This window comes from Watersipora subatra, chromosome 6 (genome assembly GCF_963576615.1).
Source record: "Watersipora subatra chromosome 6, tzWatSuba1.1, whole genome shotgun sequence".
Classification (NCBI taxonomy): domain Eukaryota; kingdom Metazoa; phylum Bryozoa; class Gymnolaemata; order Cheilostomatida; family Watersiporidae; genus Watersipora; species Watersipora subatra.
The window spans coordinates 23,732,089-23,756,775 of NC_088713.1; the positions used below are offsets into that span (position 1 = coordinate 23,732,089).

Consider the following 24,687-nt stretch of genomic DNA (forward strand, 5'->3'; position numbering starts at 1 on the left):
CGTGACATCATTTTGGGCAAGTCTGGGCATGTTCTTTTGGCCTGAGCGTTTTTACGGCAATCAGATTTTTTCGATTTTAATCTTCAAATATCTTGGCAATGGGATCGCCTAACACAACAAACAACATATCAACTGATAGAGAAAAAAAATGCTTTCTTTTAAAATCAACTCAAATTTGATGCAACCACATCTTTAAGGTCTCAGAAGGCAAGCCGCCTTATTATGGATCTTTAATGGATCCACATCTTTAAGAACTTTGTTATAATTATACAGTCAAACATGGATAAATCGTCCACGGATAGCTCGAGCACATGGTTAATTCGAACATTTCCTTTGGTCCGTTCCCACGTAATGATAAATTGCTATAGATAACTCGAACTCAACACTGTTAATTCGAACTGTTTTTTTGCCCAACGGTACCGAAACGGTTGTTATCGCTTTAAAAAATCACTTTATTCAAAGCCATAGAGGTAAACTTCATCTTTTCGTAATTCATAAGCGTCGTTATTACCACTATCGGCAAAATATTTTTGTCAACGACTTTTTTAAAAGTTTGGTGAAATTTGATTTATACTGCGAGACGATGAATAGCATGTTAGTCTTGTATATTTGAAAGCTAAACAGCAACTGACTTACTACATAAGTGAGACAAGAGAGTAAAAGGATTATCACATAACAATTACAAAACAGGGGAGTAAGTCAATATGAACAAAGAGTATGACAACAGCTATATATAACTACAAGATAATGACGGTAGTCAAAGTCAAAAACTAGTACATATTCAACACTCCCACATAGTTTTGACATGCACACTTATTAATCTGTTAGCCCCATGTTCTGCCGATGTACTACAAAGCGGGCTCTGCATAGGGGTTTAGTTAAGATATCGGCAGTCATATCAGCGGATGGACAGTATTTAATAAGAATGTGTCCATTTGCAACAGCTTCTCTCAGAAAGTGATATTTGATGTCAATATGTTTTGTTCGGGATTTTGTTGCGGTGTTCTTAGCTATAGCGATTGCTGCTTGATTGTCAACCATGCATGTTGTAGGCATATGAGCATCCTTGCCATCAATGTCATTGAGTAACTTATGTAACCACATTGCTTCTTGTGTTGCATGAAATAACGAGACGTATTCAGCTTCTGCCGTTGAGACGGCTACAGTATTTTGACGTTTGCTTTGCCAGCTTACAGCTCCACCTGACATTAGAAACACATTACCTGAAGTAGAACATCGATTATCTAAGTCTCCAGCCCAGTTTGCATCGGAATAACCGATGACTTTAGTTTCATCTGACTTGTTGTAGCAAAGTTTAGTTGTCAGTGTTCCTTTGATATAGCGTATGATTCGCTTTACAGCAGTAAGATGAGCTTCTGTTGGACATGAGTTGTACTTTGACACTTCACTTACTGCTTGTGCTATATCTGGACGTGTTGCAACTGAAGCATATAAAAGTGAACCAACCATTGCTTGATACTTTTTTGAATCTACAGGCTTACTGATTCCATCATATTTTAAGAGTTTAACATTTATGTCTGCAGGTGTGGATACCGGGTTTGAGTCTTGCATACCAAAGCGATTGATGACTTGCTGGAGATAGTACTGTTGATCTAGAGATATTGAAGATTGTGTTGATCAATATTAACTCCCAAGCAATAGTGCAGTGGTCCTAAGTCTTTCATTTTAAACTGATTTGAGAGAGCATGCTTCACTTGCATTAATGATGCATCGTCATCACTCATTATAATGAGATCGTCCACGTATACAGCCATTATAGTTTTGATGCCTGAATTGCTATCCCTAACATATACACATGGGTCAGTAGTGGACTGACAAAAATCTATAGACTTCAGAAAACTATCTAGAGCAAGATTCCAGCATCTAGGGGATTGCTTCAGTCCATAAATAGACTTGTTGAGTTTACACACAAGATGTTCAGATCCAGGTTTAATAAAACCTTCTGGTTGAGACATGTAGACTTCTTCATCAAGTCTGCCATTCAAAAAAGCAGTTACAACATCCATTTGATGAATGTACATGTTGCGACTAAGACCATATGCCAGTAGCGTACGAATTGTTGCAAAACCAACAACAGGTGAGAATGTCTCATGATAGTCTATTCCATGCTGCTGTGAATAACCCTTAGCCACTAGACGACCTTTGAATCGCTCTACAGTTCCGTCACCTCGATGTTTAGCTTTAAACACCCACTTGCATCCGACAGCACTACGTCCTTGAGGTAACTCTGTAAGATTCCAGGTATTATTATCTATCAGTGACTGATACTCACACCTAGCAGCTTCTATCCATTCCTTATGTTGAGAGCTTTTTTTTTCCTCTGAGAATGTCTCTGGTTCAATTATGTGACCAGCTTGATGAGCGACGTGTTGAGCCTGGCTTACATACTCATCAATTCCATAACGAACCGGAGGTCTACGTTCGCGAGCAGATATGCGTCGCTGTTGCCTTTCACCAGTGCATTGTCCTGATAGGTTTGGAGTTGTCTGTTCATTTACTGAATGTTCAACAAGAATAGATTTCTGCTTTGTATATTGGTCACATGATGGTTTAACGGTATTTGTAAAGTTTGTTTCATCAAATACCACGTCTCGCCTAGTAGTGACTTTACCAGTCGAGTCATCAAGCAGGCGGTATGCTTTTGACTGTTTGATGTATCCTATAAACCTTAGCTTCTGGCACTTCTTGTCAAGTTTCTGTCGCAGTTGATCTGGAACATGAGCATAAGCAATACATCCAAACACCCTTAGATTGTCTATATTGGGTTTGCGTTCATACCACTTCTCATACGGTGTGAGATCATTCTTGTGTGAGAAAGTAGGAAACCGGTTTCTAACGTAGGCAGCAGTAGAAATGGCCTCAGCCAAGTATTGCTTTGACAATTTAGCATGGCACAACATTGAACGTGCTGCTTCACACAGAGTTCTATTCATTCGCTCAGCAACACCATTTTGTTCCGGTGAGTAAGCTGATGTGAGTTCATGATGAATACCTTTAGATTTCAAGTAGTCGGTAAATTCTTGAGACAAGTATTCACCACCTCTATCTAATCTCAGTGTTTTAATGGTTTTTCCAGATTGGTTGGTTGTATGTGCTTCAAATTCTTTGAACTTCTCAGGTACTTCAGATTTGTTTCTAAGAAAATACACAGCGCAGCATCTAGAAAAATCGTCTATAAAGGTAACAAAGTATTTGCTACCTCCAATTGATTCTGTTTCCATTGTACAAACGTCAGAATGCACTAGTTCCAGCTTCTGGGTAGCCTTGATATCTCCCACAGGTTTGAAGGGTTTACGAGTCATCTTTCCTTCAGCACAGCCTTCACAAAAAGAAATGTCTATTGCAGGTAAGCTTGTAGCACAGACTATATTTCCTTTACTCAGTTTTTTCAGAGTAGTGCTATTCACATGTACTAGACGTTGATGCCAAATCTCTGTGCTAGCAGTGTTTGCATATTGAGTTTCAATTTGTACACAGTCTAGACTGAACAGCTTATTAGCTAGTGATCCCATGGCCCTAACTCGACCACTAGCATCCTTAATCCAACATCGAGTATGGCCGAACTGAACAATGTAGCCTTTCTGAGTGGCAGCTCGAACTGAAAAATAAACTGCTTGTTAGCTGAGGGACATGAAGTACATTGTAAAATGCAGATGCACATTGAACTCTACGATTGAGCTTTAGCATCACTTTTACAACACCAACTCCCACAGCTTCAACTGTTCGACCATCGCCTAGGCTGACCATTGCTATTTGTTCTAGCTTCTTGTAGCTATTAAAACTTTCCCTGTTAGGTGTCATATGACACAATGCTCCCGAGTCAATTAGCCAGGATGAGCTACAGTGCAATGAAGAAGTATTGCTATGATGAGTGATAAATGTAAATTCATTGCCTACACAGCCATTGTCATTTTTACGTTCAAAATGGTTTTGCAGCCGCTTCCATGCTACATCAGGTGCTTCTGTATCTGTTATTAAGTAGAGAAGTTCAGTACTAACAGATAGAGCAATTACTGAGAAAGCCTTACGATACCTGGATTTAAAAGCAGTTTTCAGCGCTTGATCAGCTGAACCTTCTGGTGCTTTCTCAGTACCATCCACGATATCGTATAGATCCTTTAGCAGCAAAATGTGTTTCATCTGGAACTTCCATGTCTGATAGTTCTGACTGTCCAACTTATCTATTGTCCATTTATCACTATCCATCGTAGAATGAGAGGTAGAATTTATGTTCTGGTTCAGTAGTGCTTGTTTCACTGTTCATGGTATCAATTGTTTAACTCCTGGTTCACCAGTCGTTGGTCAGTCAGCATAATAGCCGATCACCCTTTTTCTGGTATCAAACTCATGTACAGCTTCTTTGTTTGCCTGCTTGGGCCCATAACCTGTTAGTCTTGTATATTTGAAAGCTAAACAGCAACTGACTTACTACATAAGTGAGACAAGAGAGTAAAAGGATTATTACATAACAATTACATAACAGGGGAGTAAGTCAAAATGAACAAAGAGTATGACAACAGCTATATATAAATACAAGATAATGACGGTAGTCAAAGTCAAAAACTAGTACATATTCAACATAGCACGGGCTAGCCGGGTCACGCGCGCAAGGATTTTCGCCACGCACATACAAAACAAAAATCGCATGTTGTTTTTGTTTTGTATGTGCGTGGCGAAAATCCTTGAGTGCGTGACCCGGCTAGCCCGTGATGAATAGTTTCCGACGTTGATTCCGTGTTGAATCAACGTCGGAATGTTGAATGTTTAAAACGTCTTAAAAATTGTTGTAATTAAACGTATACGTTGTCTGAGCTACAAAAAACTATTCATCATTTGACCTAAACACAGAATACGTGTGTACATTCAATAAGTATCTATTAAAAAAGCGTGAGTGATATAGAATGTACCGTAAAACCTCGTAAAACTTTCAATGGAACTGCCTCGGAGTGTTGCTCTTAACGAATCCCAGGTAAAGTAAGGTAATCTGCATAAACTTCAAGAAAAAACGGCAAAATTGATCGTGGGTAAAACCCCAAAAGAAAAAAATGTCTTTTCTTTTGAGCATTTCAACAACGATCAAGTTTTGCCAATGTCAATCTGAAAAACGTCCTGGCAATAACATCACCTCAAACAACAAACCAATCTCAAGTGATAGAAAAATCTCTATACTTTTTCATGAAAACGTTTTAAACTTTACATTAGAAGCATTTAATTTGAAACAAGCCATTTGTGCTTTTGATTTATATTATAGTTTGTATATATGTACATGTATCTACTAATAAATAAGTAAATATATGGACTTGTGACAGTGCTCTGATAACATGAACGCTCTGATAATTCGAACACTTTTGCTCGGTCCCTTGAAGTTCGAGTTATCCATGTTTGACTGTATTCATAATGCCGCTGTAGATGTTGGCTACAAAAATGGATGCTGTAAACCGACAGAATAGAACTTACAAATTTTGGAAATGACATTTGGTTCAAGACGATGAGAGATTACACTCAGATAAAAAAAGAACTCCAAACATGTAAGTAACTTTATGAATTTCTACCGACACAAGCAGGCGCTTGTGAATAAAGGATCGAAAACATGTCAGATGTTTTCGATCTTTCAAAAAAACATCTGAAAAACATCGAAAACATCTCCGGCATACCCAAGCCAGAGATGTTTTTGATCTCCGGCTTGGGCACGCCGGCGCCTCGCTGGCCTTCGGTTTTTCAGAGCTCAATGTCTGTCATGGTTAATTCTTGCGTTTCAGTAATCAATCATCACTATTTTTGTCACAATTTTAAAATTACAATTTGAAAGTCTTTTAGGGAGGCCCCCATATCAACCTGACGTAACATAGTAAATCTCATGATTGTTGTGTTACAATATGGTTGAGTAGATATTTTTTTCATCATCATCGAGCTCTTGGAAAACTTAAAAAAGTTTATGTATCTTAATTAATTTAATTCATTTATTTGTACTATTTGATATATTGTTACACTTATATTGTGTTTGGTAAAGATAGGAATATAACTGTTAAAGTTTGACTCGCGTAGCAGATTGAATTTTATTACAGCTGTTTGAGCCTTCTTTTACCTGCAGGCAGGATCTAAAAGCTCTTATAAATTGACTATATATCTTACAAACATTATTTGTTAACTTTAGGTTTTACTTTACCTGGCAGCAGGGTTTAAAGACCTTTACCTAAATGAACTCAAATTTCCTGGTTTATCAACATTTTGAGTGTTAGTGACTTTATACAATCTGAGTGTAAAACTAAACTAAATATAATCATAGTTTCTACCGTATTTTTTAGCAACACAAATATTTGCATTTGTAAAACATTCTAGCTTTTGATAATTATTATACAATAACATGATATAGTGAAATGCATCTTTATACAATTTTTAGCAATAATCTGCACTTTGCTTTGAGAAATAGACTTGTTAATGTTAAGTTGTAGAGCATAACTAGTAATTAGATGATAACACAACCTCATTTGTACTTTCGTGTTGTTAACTCAGTTTTTCATAGTTCTGCTGTAGCAACAAGTTATCAGAAGGCTGCTCTAATATAAAACTCATATGGTGAGTGAGAAAGATATAGAACAGCCCTAATAAATCACACTTTGCGTATGTTTTATTTTGTAGGACGAGGAAACATTCAGCATCCTATAATGTGGGCAGCCATGTTAGTCCCTTGGAGACTCCATTGTTCAACAATAGCTTGTTTAGGCAAGCACCTGCGCCACATGTCACACTGAATTAGGTCACTTCAGCCAATAGCTGGGAAGAGTGTGTTTATTCTTACTCAAACTAACATACTCGCAAATAGAATTGACTGAAAGGAAGCTCAAGTTAGTTGTTTAACTAAGCTTTACTCCACATTTAGTGTAACATGGTTGGGAATTATTGCGCAAATATTGCACAATGTTTGCGCAAGTGTCAGTTGTTTGAAATAAAGAATGGATAAATGCTTTATTTCAAACAATCAATAAAGCATTAGTACCCATTGCTTTATTTCCATTGCACAAACTCTGAACAATTGAAAGCAATTGTTAAGGCGTTTTGTTTTACATAGCTCTTACTTTTGCTCAAAAGCAAAAGTAAGTTACATAAAGGGTTACATAAAGTTACATATATAATTATATATACTATACAATACTATATAATAAAATTACATTGTATATATTATAATAATTAATATAATCGTAATATACATAATTATAATTAAATTTAATATGTATAGTTATATATATTATACGTATGTGTATATAAACATACATTAGTTGAAATGAAACATAATTCACAACACCTACTTAGAAATGTGATAAACTCATACAATCCTTTTCATGTTGCTCACAGGTAGGCATAGATCCTTACTAACATGCCTGTCACTGTCAACTGTTACATAAATTACACCATTTCTAATTTACCATTTACTAGGTTGAGCATATTACTAATATCAATAAGGAGAAGATAACTGCTATCCAATCTAGTAATCACTGTAAGAGAGTACCACTACTAGTTATGTAGATTTTGTACTTAAAACTGGGTGGTAACCACCACACCACGAAGAACAAATATATTTCATTTTAGAGACAGTCAACTTTGGTAGACAACTGAATGTTCCCACGACTGTATCAACAAGTGCTCCACAGGTAACTTGAATTATCATAAATAAAGTTTGGTGAGCCCGTCCCCTGCTGCCTTTGAAGTTTTGTTGAAGAACTTATGCACAAACGTAAATGCTTTTGCTTTTTTTATTGTAAAATGAAAAAAAGATATTTCAGTTATTGATACTAAACAAGGCTTTTGTTAGACTTGGATGTCAAAATTGGTTTGAAAGGGAATTCAGATTAGGCGAAAAGCGGAAAGGTTGCACTTTCACTCCCAGGCTAAGGTGAACAAAGACAGCTTTGGTTACTAGGTATAACAGAAAAGACCACGAGTACAGTTGTGTGCTTAGTATTCTGGAAAAATTCCTGAATCAGAACAGAGCGTTTAAATTCAGGTGGACTAAAGTAGAAGCTGCTGGAGGTTCATTCTGTTGCAATTTTGTTTCACTGCAAAAGTGTTTTTACCAAATTCAGAAGATATTATGTGCAATCTTGTAAACCCAAAAAGTGCTGACTGTATTATGTATATTTTAGCTAGTAGATGGCAGCCAACTGATTATAAAGTAAACAGACAAACATGAGAGCACAACTTCTAATACTATTCAACATCCTGAATAGGACTGCTGCCAGGGTATTTGGGAGAGTGATAACGCTGCCGATTGCAGTAATAGCCATATTCAGCAGCCGACTGACATGTCAGAGGACGACTAAAACCATTCAATAATCAAATTATCAGTTATCAATTATTCAATAATTTCCGTACATGCTAATAGAGATATGAAAGTTGTCAGGTGTTCAATATTCTCATTTTTGAGTTTATAGTTATATTTATATTAATATAATCATGACTAAAACATTAATGCTGGTTTACATGACTGGATAAGGAAAGTGGCTGAACAAGAATCTGTCTTTAAACTACAATGTCAAACAGAGTCCTGTGGTATCATTATAGCTGTCGCATGAGATCATATGTACTTTATTGCTGGCCCATGGCATGTACAGTTCAGCTAATACTACAAGTTCTACAATGCTGTTTAAAAAACTCAAACAAAAAACTCGTGTGAACTGCTAAAGTGGAATCAGTGAACTGAGAGCTACTTTCATAGCCAATTAAACAATATGTTTTACCTTTCAGTATGAAACTGATGCTACAGAGTATTATTACTACTAGTGTACTACTTGAGTGCAGTGAGTGATTGTCAGGGGTGCACTATTTAGATTAGCACAGGTGTAGGAGAGCTAGACTACCAAACTGAATCTCATGAGATCAAACCCCGTATCATGCGATCTTTTTTCCAACCCTAGCATTCAAATTATAGTAAAGACAGACAGCAACAGCAGTTAGAACAAATATAAAGTTTCCTTTTTGTTTTTCTTATTTGATGGAGTTCTCTGCTTTGTAACATTCAAGAGTTAAATGGTAGCAATTACTTTAATTTAAAAAATTCAGCAAATAATTTAATTTAAAAATTTAAGCAGTTAGTATGAGCAATGTCAACCCTGCTTTATCATGCATTTTATAGCAAGCAGTTCTGCAGTATTGTAGAAACCAGTTGCAAGCAATTTTTTGAGGATTAGACAAACCAGTTAAAGGGAGACTACTGTTTACTTGTAATGAACAGATATGGACACGTCCACTTGACCAAAATGTGGGAGTCGTCTTCCCTCCCATTTCGACTTTTCATCGGATGTGTAATAGCTTATGGGCTTATCAGCAACTTGGTATTATGGGATAATCTTTGAATAATTTGTCAAAATTTTGCATTTTTTGCTGTAATATATGGACTATTTTATCATCAGCTGGGTATTTTGAAATTTGTTACAGAAACATCAGATGTACCTTTGAATTATGCTGTACTTTTTACAATGGCAGCCGATAAATTACTGAGCTGTTAGTTTGTTTGCTCTTCGATTGACTGTGTGAAATGAGTCAGCAAGTGCTTTTTTATGTATGTAGATGCTGAGTCTGTATATTTGACTAGCCAGCAATCTTTAAAAAAGTCAAATTGAGTGTCCACATGGGAACACAAATCGCTGTTGTTAGGCCGAATGGAGTAAGAAAATCCACGCTGAATAAGCCGCTAATCAGTGAATTCCTGCTTATAGATCTTTGGCTTCTCACACTGTGTTTAAGACTGGTTCTGAGTTTGATGTTAATAATTTCAGACTGAACTGCAATAGAGAGTAAAGAGTTGTTTTCACTTGCACATTTTATGCTCTTTTTACTTCCTGTGTCCGTTTCTGCTTTTTTTACATACCTTCCATTCTTAATCCAACTCAGATTCACTAGTTCATATGCTCAGTATTTCTCAAATTTTCTTTAACTTTTAGTGTTTCTCTATAGCTTGTTTTCTGTATATTACTAAATAGATTGCTACTACCTTCTCCAGGATATGTAACTTAACCTTTTCTACCCGTTCCTATAGTTTGTCGGTTTGAGAGCATGGTCTCAGGGCACCAAACCCGTATATGCCCGACGGGTCTGAATCTTTGATAAGTATTTTTTAAATTCATTTATTTATTTTAAAAACGGCACTAAAATTTTTACCTAAAAATTTCCAAGGTTATTAAAAGACATCAAACTCTTATTTTGAGGCTATAATTAGTCTCTTATATGCATGTTCAAAAAGAACACTTTGCTAGAAGTTGATCATTCTTTATGGAAAGCTAATCATCATGAACGGACGTGATGTTTCAAGCGCTGCTAAAAAGATTCATTTACAGGAAGATACCGACTGATTTGAAAGTGAAGAAGGAGATTGTAGGGCAGAAGAATGTGAGGAAGGCGATGGAAGTGAAAAAGCAGATCAACAGACAGATTGTGAAAGTGAAACTGAAACGGCCGGCGTTGAAACTTAGAATAATGATGGATATCAAAGAGGAGCTGATTTAAAACTAAAATAATTACATTTTGATGACAGTTTGGCAGGAGTATAAGTTCAAATTGTTAAACAGGTAAGTGTTTTTTTATTATTTAAAGGTTTTTATAACATCGGCTATTATAAACGTTATATTTAACAAAATGAATGAAAATGGCCTTCAAAAACATTGCGATGCTTCTGAGCCTGTTGATGATAAATATATTTGGTGAGTTATTTGTTTAGTTTTGCATATAGGTATTCTTTAAAGGCCTACTCTGTTGCCTTACTGGTCCACAATTCTTCATTATCTACGCTGATTTTTAATCAAATTAAAAATAGATATATCATTAGAAGCAAGTTTACACTTTACTGACAATTTTGGAGACCTTGTTGGCAATAATTTGTTCAAGTTAGAAGATGTTTTGCCATGATATGCGAATGGTTCTATCCTCTTTTTCTGCCTGATAAATTCATATACAGTGAAACTCGGATAACTCAAACTTCAAGGGACCGAGCAAAAGTGTTAGAATTATCAGAGTGTTCAAGTTATCAGAGCACTGTCACAAGTCCATGTATTTACTTATTTATTAGTAGATACATGAACATATACAAACTATAATGTAAATCAAAAGCACAAATGGCTTGTTTCAAATTAAATGCTTCTAATGTAAAGTTTAAAACGTTTTTATTAAAAAGTATAGAGATTTTTCTATCACTTGAGATTGGTTTGTTGTTTGAGGTGATGTTATTGCCAGAACGTTTTTTAGATTGACATTGGCAAAACTTGATCGTTGCTGAAATGCTCAAAGAAAAGACATCTTTTGCTTTTGAGCGTTTTACCCACGATCAATTTTGCCGATCTTTCTTGAAGTTTATGGAAAGATTACCTTACTTTACTTGGGATTCGTTAAGAGCAACACTCCAAGGCAGTTCAATTAAAAGTTTTACGAGGTTTTACGGTACATTGTATATCACTCACGCTTTTTGAATGGATACTTATTGAATGTACACACGTATTTTGTGTTTAGGGCAAACGATGAATAGTTTTTTTTAGCTAAGACAACGTATACGTTTGACTACCACAATTCTTAAGACGTTTTAAACATTCAACATTCCGACGTTAATTCAACACGGAAAACTATTCATCACGGGCTAGCCGGGTCACGCACTCAAGGATTTTCGCCACGCAAATACAAAACAAAAACAACATGCTGTTTTTGTTTTGTATGTGCGTGGCGAAAATTCTTGCGCCCGTGACCCGGCTAGCCCGTTCTATTCATCGTATAGCATTATAAATCAAATTTCACCAAACCTTTAGAACAGTCGTTGACAAAAATATTTTGCCGATGGAGGTAATAACGACGCTTATGAATTACGAAAAGTTGAGAAGATGGCTAGGAATAAAGTGATTTTCTAAAGCGATAGCAACAGTTTCGGTAGCCGTTGGGCAAAAAACAGTTCGTTATAACAGTGTTGAATTCGGGTTATATAGAGCCATTTCTCATTGCGTGGGAACGGACCAAGCAAATCCAGTCGAGTTAACCATGTGTTCGCTATATCCGAGGGCGAGTTATCCATGTTTCACTGTATATAGATGAAATCTTGCTGGCTTGGAAAGGACGGCTCAGCTTCAAGCGGTATATTCTAGTGCTGGGCACGGGTAGTAATACTTGTTGAACTTGCGGGTTTATCTACTCTCGAGTATCGGGTAATAGAGATTTCGGGTAATCCGGTCCTTTGGGTTCAGGTTTTGACTTTCGAGTTCGGGTTTTGGTACACGGATCCATCGGGTAGTGTGAACAAAAACTCGGTCTATTGCACCCTGCGCTCTTAGTCTAGGGCCACAGGGCATTTCTGTGTCATTTTTGCTAAGGAGGCACGACAATAGGGTATAACGAGTCTTTAATTTAATAGATAGAATAAAGCATCTCATACCTTATTTACCATACCTACCGGAGACATTGTAGTCAAGCAGTGATTATTTGTCATTAAAAGGTGAGTAGAAATACTTAAATCAAATTTTATTTGCGCAATTAGCCAAATCGGCTTCGTAAACAAATCTATGCCTTTTTTTAATATGGCGCGTGTTTGCTATCACCGATAACACATAGGTCCGTAGTCTGTTTCCGCTATCGCCTTGTTAGAAACTGCCATCAGCGTTGGTAGTAGCAGTGAAAATTTAATAACTCTGTTTAAATTGATTACCACAGCTAGCTATTATGGATTACATAATTCATTATACCTAAGTTTTACAAAGCCAACAAGCCTTACTAACGGAAAAAGCCGATAATGTAGAGTTTTCTATGAGATTTGAAGCACCATCTACAAAAAGTCAGAGAGGTACATATAACATGCTTAAGTATTAAGCTACCATAGACCCTATATTCTGCCAACTGTTGACGCAAAAATTCCCTGTGGCCCCAGACTATCTTGACTGTTTAACAATCCGCCTGTTAACGCTGCGAGTACGAATGTCAGTCAATAAAAACTGAAAAATGATAAATAAATTGAAAAGAAATATAACTGCTTTGTAAATTTGAAGATATATCTGTTCAGAAAATTTAAACATAAAATCCATAACAACAAACCCGATACCCGAAAAACCCGTAGACAAAGAAATACCCGAGCCGAGCACTACTAGCTACCCGATACTCGAAAAACCCGAACAGCAGGGGACGGGGGTCTAAACCCGTTGACCAAGAAGTACTCGTGCACATCACTGGTATATTCCATCTAACAGATCTAGATTTGGAATAAAGTTATTTGCTCTCCGATGCTGTCTCTGGCTATGTGCACAAGTTGTCTGTATACATCGTGGATGAGCAAGAGCAAGCTGAATGCACTGGCAGCGGAGCCACTTATGGAATATCTTTGTGCTAGTTATATTTTTATCCTTACCATGCCAACTAAATTTATTTACAAATGGCATTTTATTTAGTTTCTTCAAATGCTTCACTGCTTTTTATTGCTAGCTTTTGTACATACATTTGCTGAGATGTCATAATCTATTGTATTTGTGTGCATTGGCATGTTGTACTTGTTGCACACTACCATCTTCAGAGCACCTACCTAATCAAAGAGTTCAATTCTCACATTGTTCTGCAATCTAGCAGATCATGATTTGCTGTTTCTGCTCATAATAAATGTTGCTTCCTGTCTTTTACTGCTTCACCAAATGTGTGAATATAGGCTCATGACTTAATTCTTCTTGCACACAACCTGTTAATCTTTGCTGCAGCATACATGAATCTGTGCAATGACTTTATATGCAAAATTATTACACTAGAAATTCCCCTGTCATACAGCCCACGCCCTGATAATGGAATAAGTGAAAATGAAAAAAAAGGGTTAGTGCTGGTTGTTGAAAAAATAGTTGTCAGCAGGAATTGACAGAGTATAGTGTGCATGAGAGTTGTTAGAGATGATATAAAATAAATTTGAGGGAGCACGACTTCAAAAAGGAAATTCTAGTAATCTAGGAATTTGACAGGGGAACTTGTTGGCAAGGTAGTATGACATAGTTGTATTTGAGCATTGTATGTAATGAAATGCTTTTCATTACATCCAGTACATGTGAGCTGTAAAATGTTGTTGTCAAGTCTGCCTACAAAGTTGTTACGCAGTTCTTGAAAATCAGGACAATCTAAAGATTAAAAATGAAGAATGTGATGAAGGGGGGAGGGGCAGCATTGGGAGGAGCAATATTGTTTTGTGCAATATTGTTTTGAGCAATATTTTCATGGTCAATGATGTCTATAAAATCATGATCATCATCTGGAAACAAAAGGGCTGCCAAGTCCATGTCATTTACATCGCCTACAACATCTACTAAATAATTCTCTGAATCAGATTATCAGTTGTTGTTATTAATTTGAGTAGCATGTTGTTGAACATCAGCATTTGATGTTGATGGTTGCTGTGAAGACTTTCTGTTTATACTCCTATTGAGCTGTAATAATTGAGAGACACGTGGACGGCCACTGCGTTGGCCATGACGTGGTGTTCTGGGAAAGTGTATGTCCACGGTAGTTGTCAAGCTGTTTTGAAATTGAATTCAAAATGTCAATTATGCAAAACAAAAAGTTGTAAAAAATCACACCTTAGCTACTACTATCTCTAACATATGTTTTACAGCAGTAAAATAATTATTAATTCAAGCTGTAGGCCAAACTTACTGCAATGTATGTAGTTCAACAACAATAAAGAAATATGTTTATTATAACTCTGAAATGCAATATTAGAAGTAGAATAGCAAACTGCTGTGTAATATACACAGGTTGAAAGTTGGTTGTGTTGAATGTAGAATGGTTTTGATAGCGATCTAGAAGAAAGCAAGTATGAGCGTTCACACGTCTGAAAGTTTTCTGCAAACTAGAGCAAAAAAAATGTTCTCGTCATAAAGGGGCGTTGTAGTTAGGCCCTAGCTTGCACATAACATGTAAAGAATTTTGGCTAACATTTTAAACCTTCTGTAATTAGGAAAAAACATAGGCTGATAAACTGTATACCACAATTTCGTACCTGTATAACGGTCTACGCCTCAAACGGTCTATGTTTATTACAAAAACCTTCGGATAAATAAATTCGAATAATTATTCTTATAATTAAGTTTTATAATAATTTCATAAAATCGAATAATTATTCTTATAATTAAATATTTTTGCAAGATATTAAAAACGGAAAAATATTAAAAACCTTCGGCAATTAAATCAGACAATGCTATAGACTGGTGAAATGAGTATGTTTTTCTCGAGAATTGCGCCCTGCTTAATAGTTCTACTAACTGTTGCTCGGCTTTATTGAGGTCTTAATTTTGATTTAAAAAGCTGGTCAAGTTTTTTTATTGCAAATTTAGGCCAAAATAATCTGTCTATTTGTGTATAATCCAATCAGATGGGCAAGGTTTAGGATATTGTCTAAAAATAATAAAGACTTGGTAACATATTTAAATAGGTTTATATGTGTTTTGTTTCATCATTATACTTAAACGACTCTATTAAAAAATTGTTAAATTTGTTGATGAGATTTTGGTACAAGGGTTTGCGACGGTCATGATGAATAATTTTCTTGAGTTGTCTGCGCATGAATTTATCATAAATCTTCCAAACAATCGCTCCCCTCATGTTTTGTGGTGAGATAAATCTATAGTTTCAAGAAATGCATAAAAATTCAGAGCAAAAAATCGTAACTGTGTGTATATAGTTCTTTAGTTCCAAAGTTTTCACAAGCTATGAGAAGGAAAAAATCTCATTCTGCAGAAAAATGTCTCAGCTTTCAGATGCGTATTCATTTCCATCTTTGTGCCAATTTCCACAAAAGTTGGAGCAACCATGTCGGGTAACTGTCTGTCGCTACTTATGGACATGGCGTCATGAGCATTTCCAGTGGTGCTCCCGCATTACATCGGAGCTCATACCTCCGCTTTCAATGCTTTCGGACAACCAACTTTTTTTTCAAATTGCTATGAACATATGAATCCATGCAGGTATTATTTATATAACACTGTCAATTAGTTTTATCAATTAAAAAATACAATGGAAAATGACGTACAAAAATGAAAAATTGGTAGCTTCGACGAATTGAGACTTTTGCAGGAAAGCAATTGCAAGCTATCTACATGAAAAAGTATCAGCTTGTAGATAAATTTCTCAGCATTCCTATTCATGTTAATTTATGTATCTACCTCGATTTTATGAAAGTTTATGCAGCTTTTACGCAGTCGTGTCGAAGGCTCAGATCGCCATAGTAAATGCTCTGGTACGCTTGGGATTTTCTAGCCGTAAGCGTGCGGTCGCTAAAGGGTTAAAAGCTGTTTTGGGAGTTGTGCCATCTTCACTTCATAATTACCTCACATTCAGAAACTCATCTATCTGTGTATATAGATTGTCCATCCAATTACTATGTACTGTGGTCAGAGATAGTGTGACTATGAGTACCGAGGTCTACCTTTAGGATAATATAATATTTAAGGTCAAAGAGGGGTCAGAGCACACAGTCTAGTGTTTTATTCTACTTACAGTATTTCCTCCTCAGTATAATCAGTCGCCGAGTGAAAATATGAGGTTGATTTATAAAAAGGTTTTTGGTACCTCTATGGAACTTTTATAGCTAGCTAAGGACTTTATGAAGCCTACCTAATTTATTAGACTTGGTAAAACACAAGAGTTGTCATTTACGTTGTAGGAGCACCTACTGTAGTTTGCTTATTTTCTTTGAAGAATTCATCTACTAGAAGGCAAACAAAATATGAAATTCAGCCGTTTGAAAACATCAAAGTTGAACAAGGAGTCGGTTTTTAAGCTATTGGTTTTCTTTTAGTAAACTTGGCAAACTTCCAGACAGTTCGCTGGCTGATGGAAACGATTTTGTCCTGGTTGCCTAATTTGTCTTCTTTAGCAATCTATTATAGTTCAAGAATCTGAGAAGCATTTCTATTTCAAGATATTTGCTCTGTGAACTGACCTTTTAACCCTTCCTACAGGCAGCTGATGATCTCCAGTCAGCAGATTACAGCAAATTTTTATCTATACTCATACTAATTCTTCATGATGAAGACTGGTATAAAATTCTATATGAGCTAATATCTCTTTTCTGTTAAATGCAGTACTGGATCTTCATGTTGTGAATACTCACAGTATTCAGCGTTGCAGTGCAATTCTATCAGTTGCTGTATAACTTTTCTACCTGCATGGTTTCTACTTTCTTCTGGTAGGTTTGGCAAGCTTCCAGGTTTTGTTGGATTGGTTTTCAATGGCTGGCTAATACCCTACACTGTAGGGTGTAGGGTATTATTAGCCCTATCCTGTAGGGCCTACAGGATGAGCTTTCTGACTTTTCCCCTATTGACATATCCCACTGCCCTGGTATGATAGCCTCACATTTTCTGCCCAAAGGTAATATAATTTATTCCAAGCTTTTAAGACTCAAAAATATGTAGTAAAAAATTCAAACAAGTATAAAAATGAGACATTCTGGTCCACAAATGCCTGGACCCAGCCTCAAATATAGCGGCCATCAGACACCCCAACACATAAAACAAGACATACCTATTTAGGCATTACGAGCATGCATGTAGTTATCTACATGGATACCAATACCATTAATTGTACACCCAACAAGTTATACACTCCAACAATATGGTGTATGCACTCCGATTGCTCAGCATGCAGAATAACATACCATAAAGTTCATAAAACACAAGAGTTGTCATTTTCGTTGTAGGAGCACCTACTGTAGTTTGTTTATTTTCCATAGCATTCTGTGTAGCAGTGCAATTCTATCAGTTGCTTTATAACTTCTCTTAACTGCATGATTTCTACTTTCTTCTGGCAGGTCTGGCAAGCTTCCAGGTTTTGTTGGATTTTACCATAGACCTATTAACTATACTAGACTTGGCAATCCAATGCATCACGGCTCAGCATTGTGTCCTACTTAATATGAAGTTTGAAACTCAGATTTTGACAAAGTTTGAAAACCGTTAGTTTTTTTGTTTTTTTTTCTCTGAATTTATTTTAGCTAAACAAAACACTTTCATGACATGTCTTTTGAGAGTTAGAATGACAAATGTTGGTTTATGTTAAATACAAAACAATTTTCTGTCCAAAGACTTTTTATTATTCAGCAATGCCAGGTAGTACAGCTAATTATTACAAAAATCAATCGTATTGCTGATAGGGCAAGATGTCTCATGGGGATACGTTTTCTTAAAATATCTCAATACTGAATATTCGCACACATTTAACAAATAAAACAGACTCACTTTTATTTGTTACAGTATAATCTTTCCTATAATAAGAGCTCTGTCTGTCTGTCTGTCCGAAGCAATGCTAAGAGGATAAGAAAAAATAGGGCACCGCACAGGACTCAAGGAACTCGTACCAGCCAAGTACGCTAACATCTGCACCATTCCACCACATTTCCACATATAAGAACAATTGTATGTAGTTATTATACCTGATGGTCTCTCACAGTGCACTGGACTACCAGAGTACTGGCGTGTAATACTAACCCAACCACTCTATACATAAATGTATTTAGTCTGGGAACTCTTTTAAGATTTACTATTTTATTTATGATAAATATTAACTTCACTTACATTTTATTAGTTGTGTATTTTAGAAACAAACGTGATTGAGAGGCTGCTTGCTCCAACCCAGCGGACTAATGTAAACTCCCACTAGTAAAATGACCTTGTAGTGCTCAGCTGAACTGGGGCAGCAGCAATGGTAGCTGTGTTGAGCTCATTTACGGTCGTTGCAAGGGAAACTCTCACAACCTTTGGCAAGTTCCTCTAGTTTTGGTGTACTTACTTCTAGGAAACATGTGTAATAGAAAATAAGGCTTTACTTTCATCTTATGTGTGTAGTTTACTGTTGGAATATGGGCCATGCACAGGAATTTTTGTGGAAGATGTGAACATTTCATATATGGTAGATGTTGTGGCAATCACGATGAGTTTGATTAAGTTCTAAGGCTACATCAGTGGTTTTAGATTGTTCTAGAATGAAAATGATAAACATAGTGATGATCTATTTAGGTTTTTGTAGCTGTTTATAGTTTCCGTGTTTCAAAGACAGACTAAGGTCAAGCTGCTGAAATATTAATCGTGATAAAATAAATTGACCTTTGATGCAAAGTTGTCTATAGCACTGCATAAGCTTGACCTATCCTGCTCAGTATAAGCAATGATTAACACCAAATCAGTTACTGTAACTGCCATGACAGAGCAAGGTCAAAGCTAATAACTCAAATTACAAAAAATTGGAGTTGTTCTTCTATTGGTCTCTTGTTTTGTATATAAAATAAGTTGATGTACTTTTCTAGTCGTGCTCTCACTACTTTTCTATGTTAAAAATATTTCTTTGGTTTATGTTGAATCCAGGGTTTTCCACAGCTGAGGCTAAGGGGCATTCTGCCATATCCGATCAAGCCGGGATGAACCCTGGTTGGATCAGTATTTTACTCGAGCTTTCTTCTTGGCCTGTAAGCTTTACTTATCATTCCTGTCAAAAATTTCTATGGTTCACATTTACATAAGACTCTTTAGTACCATGTATTAAAATTATTTGAAATGAGTTTAAAATAAAATTATTTATTTTGAATAAATTCAAGGTTCCTAATGTACTTAGTGAATTTTTACTAATTCAAAGTGACTAAAAATTATATCATTTTATTTTAATAAAATTTTAAAGTTTTGTAAACCTGCAGTTGAAAGCTGTAGTAATTCTGTGAAATTTTGCCTATGGTATGCCACATTGACTCAATGGGTAGACAACTCCATGAATGAAACTAAGTGAATGGTACATACATGTATGTAAAGTTAAACCTACTGAAGACACAAATAGTGTGTATCCAGCTGCTTTGTAGGATTGAATGACTCTGTTATGAAGTTATCTTAGAGTTTCTCATAAATGCTATACCTAATAACAAACAAAATATTTCCTTATAAAATACAAAGTGAGTAGAATTAGAGTATAGTGAGTTGGTATTGGAGCTTCACTATATCCAAAGATTCCCAGATGGTTTCTTATCGCACATAGACGATTCCATATTGCACTTAGACAATTCCATATTGCAAATAGACGATTCCATATTGCACTTAGACGATTCCATATTGCACTTAGACAATTCCATGTTACACATAGCCATATTCATATTGCACATAGACGATTCCATATTGCACACAGACGATTCCATATTGCACATAGACGATTCCATATTGCAAATAGACGATTCCATATTGCACATAGACAATTCCATATTGCACTTAGATGGTTCCATATTGCACGCAGACGATTCCATATTGCAAATAGACGATTCCATATTGCACATAGACGATTCCATGTTGTACACAGACGATTCCATATTGCACATAGACGATTCTATATTGCACAGAGACGATTCCATGTTGTACATAGACAATTTCAATTGCACATAGACGGTTCCATATTGTACATAGATGACTTCATGTTGCACATAGACGATTCGCGATGTATCGCCATACTAGGTAAAAAAGGGTAGATGTTTGTTACTAAATTTTGCATACTTTAACTTGAAAAGAAACACTTTTGCGTTCTAAATAATTAGAAACGTTTATTTTATGAATGCTTGTGTGCACGTGCGTATGTGCGTGCGTGCGTGGGAAGCTATAGAAGGAGTTTATTATAACAGTAGAAGGCTCATGCATTTATTTTTAGTATCTATCAAAATTACTCCCATCGAAAATAATCAGGCATGAGCAAATTCGTCATTACACCATTGTACAAATGACGATATCTATTTAAATGGTGGTTATTTTCAAATCGTTTACTTTAAAAATTGCCACCTTACAATCGAATCACTACATCATGAAGCTCTAGGTAGAATGAGGTACAATGGTTTATGTTATATATTAGCTAGTATTTTAAACAACAGCTTTTGAGTGTAAACACCTTTAATTAAAAGTCATGGCGCTCTATTCTTTATAGAATATAGAATACTCAAGGTAGGTGATCAAACAGATACTAGGTTTTGCATTTAATGTAATGGATCGTAGAAAATTGCAATTGCAAACCGATCTTTGCCAGTCTTACTTTGTTATTCCTATATAACCCTATCAAGTATATCAGAGTAAATGAGCAGAAAATAATTTATCAATGTATTATTAGTAATGCCTTATCAATGTCATACTAGTACTATGTAGTGTAATCACCACACTACTTAGTAGGCCTACTAGTACTCTGGTAGTGAAATGTGTCAACAAAGGACAGAGAATAACTGTCTGTTCACTTATGATAGAAGGTGCTTGATTGGTGCAAGGGTTAGAGCAGCAAGTTAGGTTTGCTGTGCAGAAGGTTGTGTGTTCAAATCCCCTTCGATGTAGTCTTTTTTTCAGCATTAAACTATGGTTTGTATTATAGTAAAGAAACTTCTCAACATGTTAAAATTTTAACTTTAAGCAAGTGGTAAAATTTGTCGGGATATATCTTTTTTTGCATTTATTTTAGTTATAGTAAAGTTACAGTCATATCATTTTTGTATGTGAATCAAGTAACTATTCATAAATTCCATTAACGGAAGTCACTAGGAGTGTGAGAGAACTTGTCACTCCAATTCAACTGCATCACCTCTACTTATAGCTTGACGAGAACCTGTTGACATCTGTCAGCTGAAACAGGAGTGTACCTGGCATACTTCTGTCGGGTGGTCAAAAAGGAGCTGTGCCAGATTTATTTTTGAAAATTGTGGAGGGAATGAGAACGGATTCATGTAAGTGAATTCGATATGACCTTTCTGTGCTTTATTATAGCTGCATGATATGTCGACGTGTTGATTTGTATGAATGTTAATGCCATACCGACATGGCCATATATTGCTAGGCTTATAAGGCATCTATATAAGGCATCTATATAAGGCATCTATATAAGGCATCTATGCTTACATCAGCATATAGTGCACAGCATAGAGTTCTCATTATATAATGTGGTTGGGTAAATGATGTAATACTAGTCCTACAGCAACTGCTCTAAAACAAAATATAAATCAAGCAATCTGTGAAGACCAATCACCATCACCGAAGTGGTGCTCATTGCATATGTTCTTGCAGATGCTTAGCCCAGTATTGGGATAGTTTGACAGACGCTATTTTCCTGAATGTTGGTTGAAAAAAAGATTACATTGTAAGGGTTTCGAACTTGCCACCTTTGGCTTATTAAACCAACGCTTTAACATATGCACCTCTGAAGCATAATGGAAAATTTTACAGCTGAATTTTTTTTGATACGGAGGTAACGAGAATGCATTGTAGGAGGTTTGAACTCACAACCTTTGGAGCAGGAAACCGATGTTCTAACGCCTGCACCAAGCATGCGTCTTTTGGCATTTTAGAATAAATTTACATATGGTTATTCTCTGCACTTTATTATCTGTGCTTTATCGGCAGACTTGACTACCAGAGTACTAGTAGCTCAGTATATAATAATAATAAGGTGTGGATGAATTATTTTTTTGCTCACCTAGCCTGAGGGACTCGATGGGTTAGAATATTGAAAAGTAAAACAGCCAAAGATCAGTCAACATTGCAATTTTCTACCATCAATTATATCAAATGCAATAGATGTATCTGTGGTGCCTTGACGATTCCATCGCCTTACTCTGCACACAGTTGATGAATAATCGTCGAGAGGAAAAACCTGACATACAGCCTTTAGTGAACCAGACTTTAGTAGACTTTATAAAAATTATTTCTGATTTGCTAGTAGTTAGTTATATAGCCTGTCATTTCTGTACTTAATCGGAATGAATCAATGATCTGCTTGCATTGAGCCAATAGGCAACGTGTTTACAGCTCATGCGGAGCCGAGTTTCGCTTTGAGGCCTTGCAAATTGTAGCTCAAGCAATTTTTAATGATTTTTTATTGAATAGTAGTGATAGTAGCTGCAGACTTTCCCAATATTTGTGTAAGAAAAAAACATTACATTGTGAGGGTTTTGAACTCGCACCCTTTGGCTCGGGAGACCATGCTGTGAAGGTTAACTTGCAACAAAGTTCACATTACAGTTATTTGGTGTCAAAAGACTCACCATGTCTTACTTTGCTGTTTTATAGGAACAAAATATGTGGAAATGTGGTCACAAGCTCTTTGAAGCTAAACAAATAACAGTTAATCGCAGCCATCACAAGAACATCGTAAATTGGAATCTCTTTCCAAAGCGGCTCAAATGGGACATAGTTAAAAATGATGGCTTCTGTTTAAACTTTTATATAACCTCAGTCGTCGAAATGTTTTTACAAATATACTTAACAAATTCAATCAAACTGTGTATATTGCTCTTACACGTGTATTTCATCATTGTAATACTGTCACTTTGAGCACTGATATCTCAAAACCTATACTGTAAAAAAATTGTTTAATTTTTTCACATTAGATCGGAGGGGTGCAAATCATCCTTTGATAAACATGAGGAGTTTGTTGGCTACCTGCGATAGTCGACAAATTCTGCAGAAATTGTTTGCGGCGTCTGGCATGAATTATGGGTCGCAAGATCAGATTACGACTAGATAAATAAATTTATTTTTTTCTGTGAAACTTTTTAAAGTTTTATGGCTTTATTTATGATAATGATTCACTTTATTTAAATTTTATTTTTTTGCATATTTTAGAAACAAGCGTGATTGCGAAGCTGCTTGCTCCAACCTAGATGACTACAGTAAACTTCTACTGGTAAAAGGACCTTGTAGTGATTGGCTGACTGGAAGGGGCAGCAGCAACGACAGTGTGCTGGAGTTCATCTCCGCCAGAACTCTATCAAGTTTTGGTAAGTTTAGGTGGTCAGGAAGGAGATATGTCAGGTTAATTTATGGAAGATGCAAAGGGAATGAGAGCTGATTCTTTTAAGCGAAACTGACATTTCCTGTCTGTGCATCTACACCGACCCTGTTACTACTTGATTGTCATAACAACTGTTTTTTATTAAAACTTAACAGCTGCTATTCCATGAAATACATTAGGAGGCTATGTGCATTGTCTGCAGGTTAAAATTAACTTTCACTTTATCAAGCAAAAAACTATCAACTCTTTGCGAAGACCACGCACCGTGTAGTGCGGCTCGCTACATCTTTTGTATATGGCCAAGAGTCACATGGTAAGGCTTTAGTAGACTCTGTGTAAAGTGTTTCTGATTAGTGAGTAGTTGGTTAATTAATTAGCATATTGTGTCTGTAATTAAACAAATGGAAACTATTATCTATATGTGTTGAGCCAATAGAAAATGTGTTTACAATCCATCCTGCTTTCAGTTTCTCTTGGTGAAGACTTAATTTTTTATAACACTTTCTTCTTAACGATGCCCAGCTGTGTCAGACACATTACAGTTAGAGATGTTTCACTAATTCTATATCTTCGGGATTTTTATGCTGTATCTATGTTATCTATGGGACCTCTATTGAACATTACTATTACTGAGATTGATAATTTTTAGCAATAAAAATGATGACTTGAGCTATAACAATATTGATAATTCATATAATATCGTATCGGACGTGCTCACAGATATTGTGAAATAATAGCTGAAAAAGGTTAGAGCTCATTCCGCAACACATTTGTGATTAAATTAGAGTAGTATATAGAGAGCAGATCTACACACAAAAGTGACGGATCCAGCGGGGGGATAGAAAAAGGGGGTTGTGAATTAAATTGGCTAGGGGTGTAGATTGAATC

General features: G+C 36.0%; 2 protein-coding genes across 2 annotated transcripts; both read right to left on the minus strand.

The window, feature by feature from the left end:
- Positions 1-816: 816 nt before the first annotated feature.
- LOC137398137 (uncharacterized) lies at positions 817-1,572 on the minus strand. Its single transcript, XM_068084244.1, has one exon. It carries the CDS (start codon positions 1,570-1,572, stop codon positions 817-819), a length of 756 nt encoding a protein of 251 aa, XP_067940345.1.
- Positions 1,573-19,987: 18,415 nt separating this feature from the next.
- LOC137398138 (salivary glue protein Sgs-4-like) lies at positions 19,988-20,395 on the minus strand. Its single transcript, XM_068084245.1, has one exon. The coding sequence runs from the start codon at positions 20,393-20,395 to the stop codon at positions 19,988-19,990; it is 408 nt and encodes a 135-aa protein (XP_067940346.1).
- Positions 20,396-24,687: the final 4,292 nt, after the last annotated feature.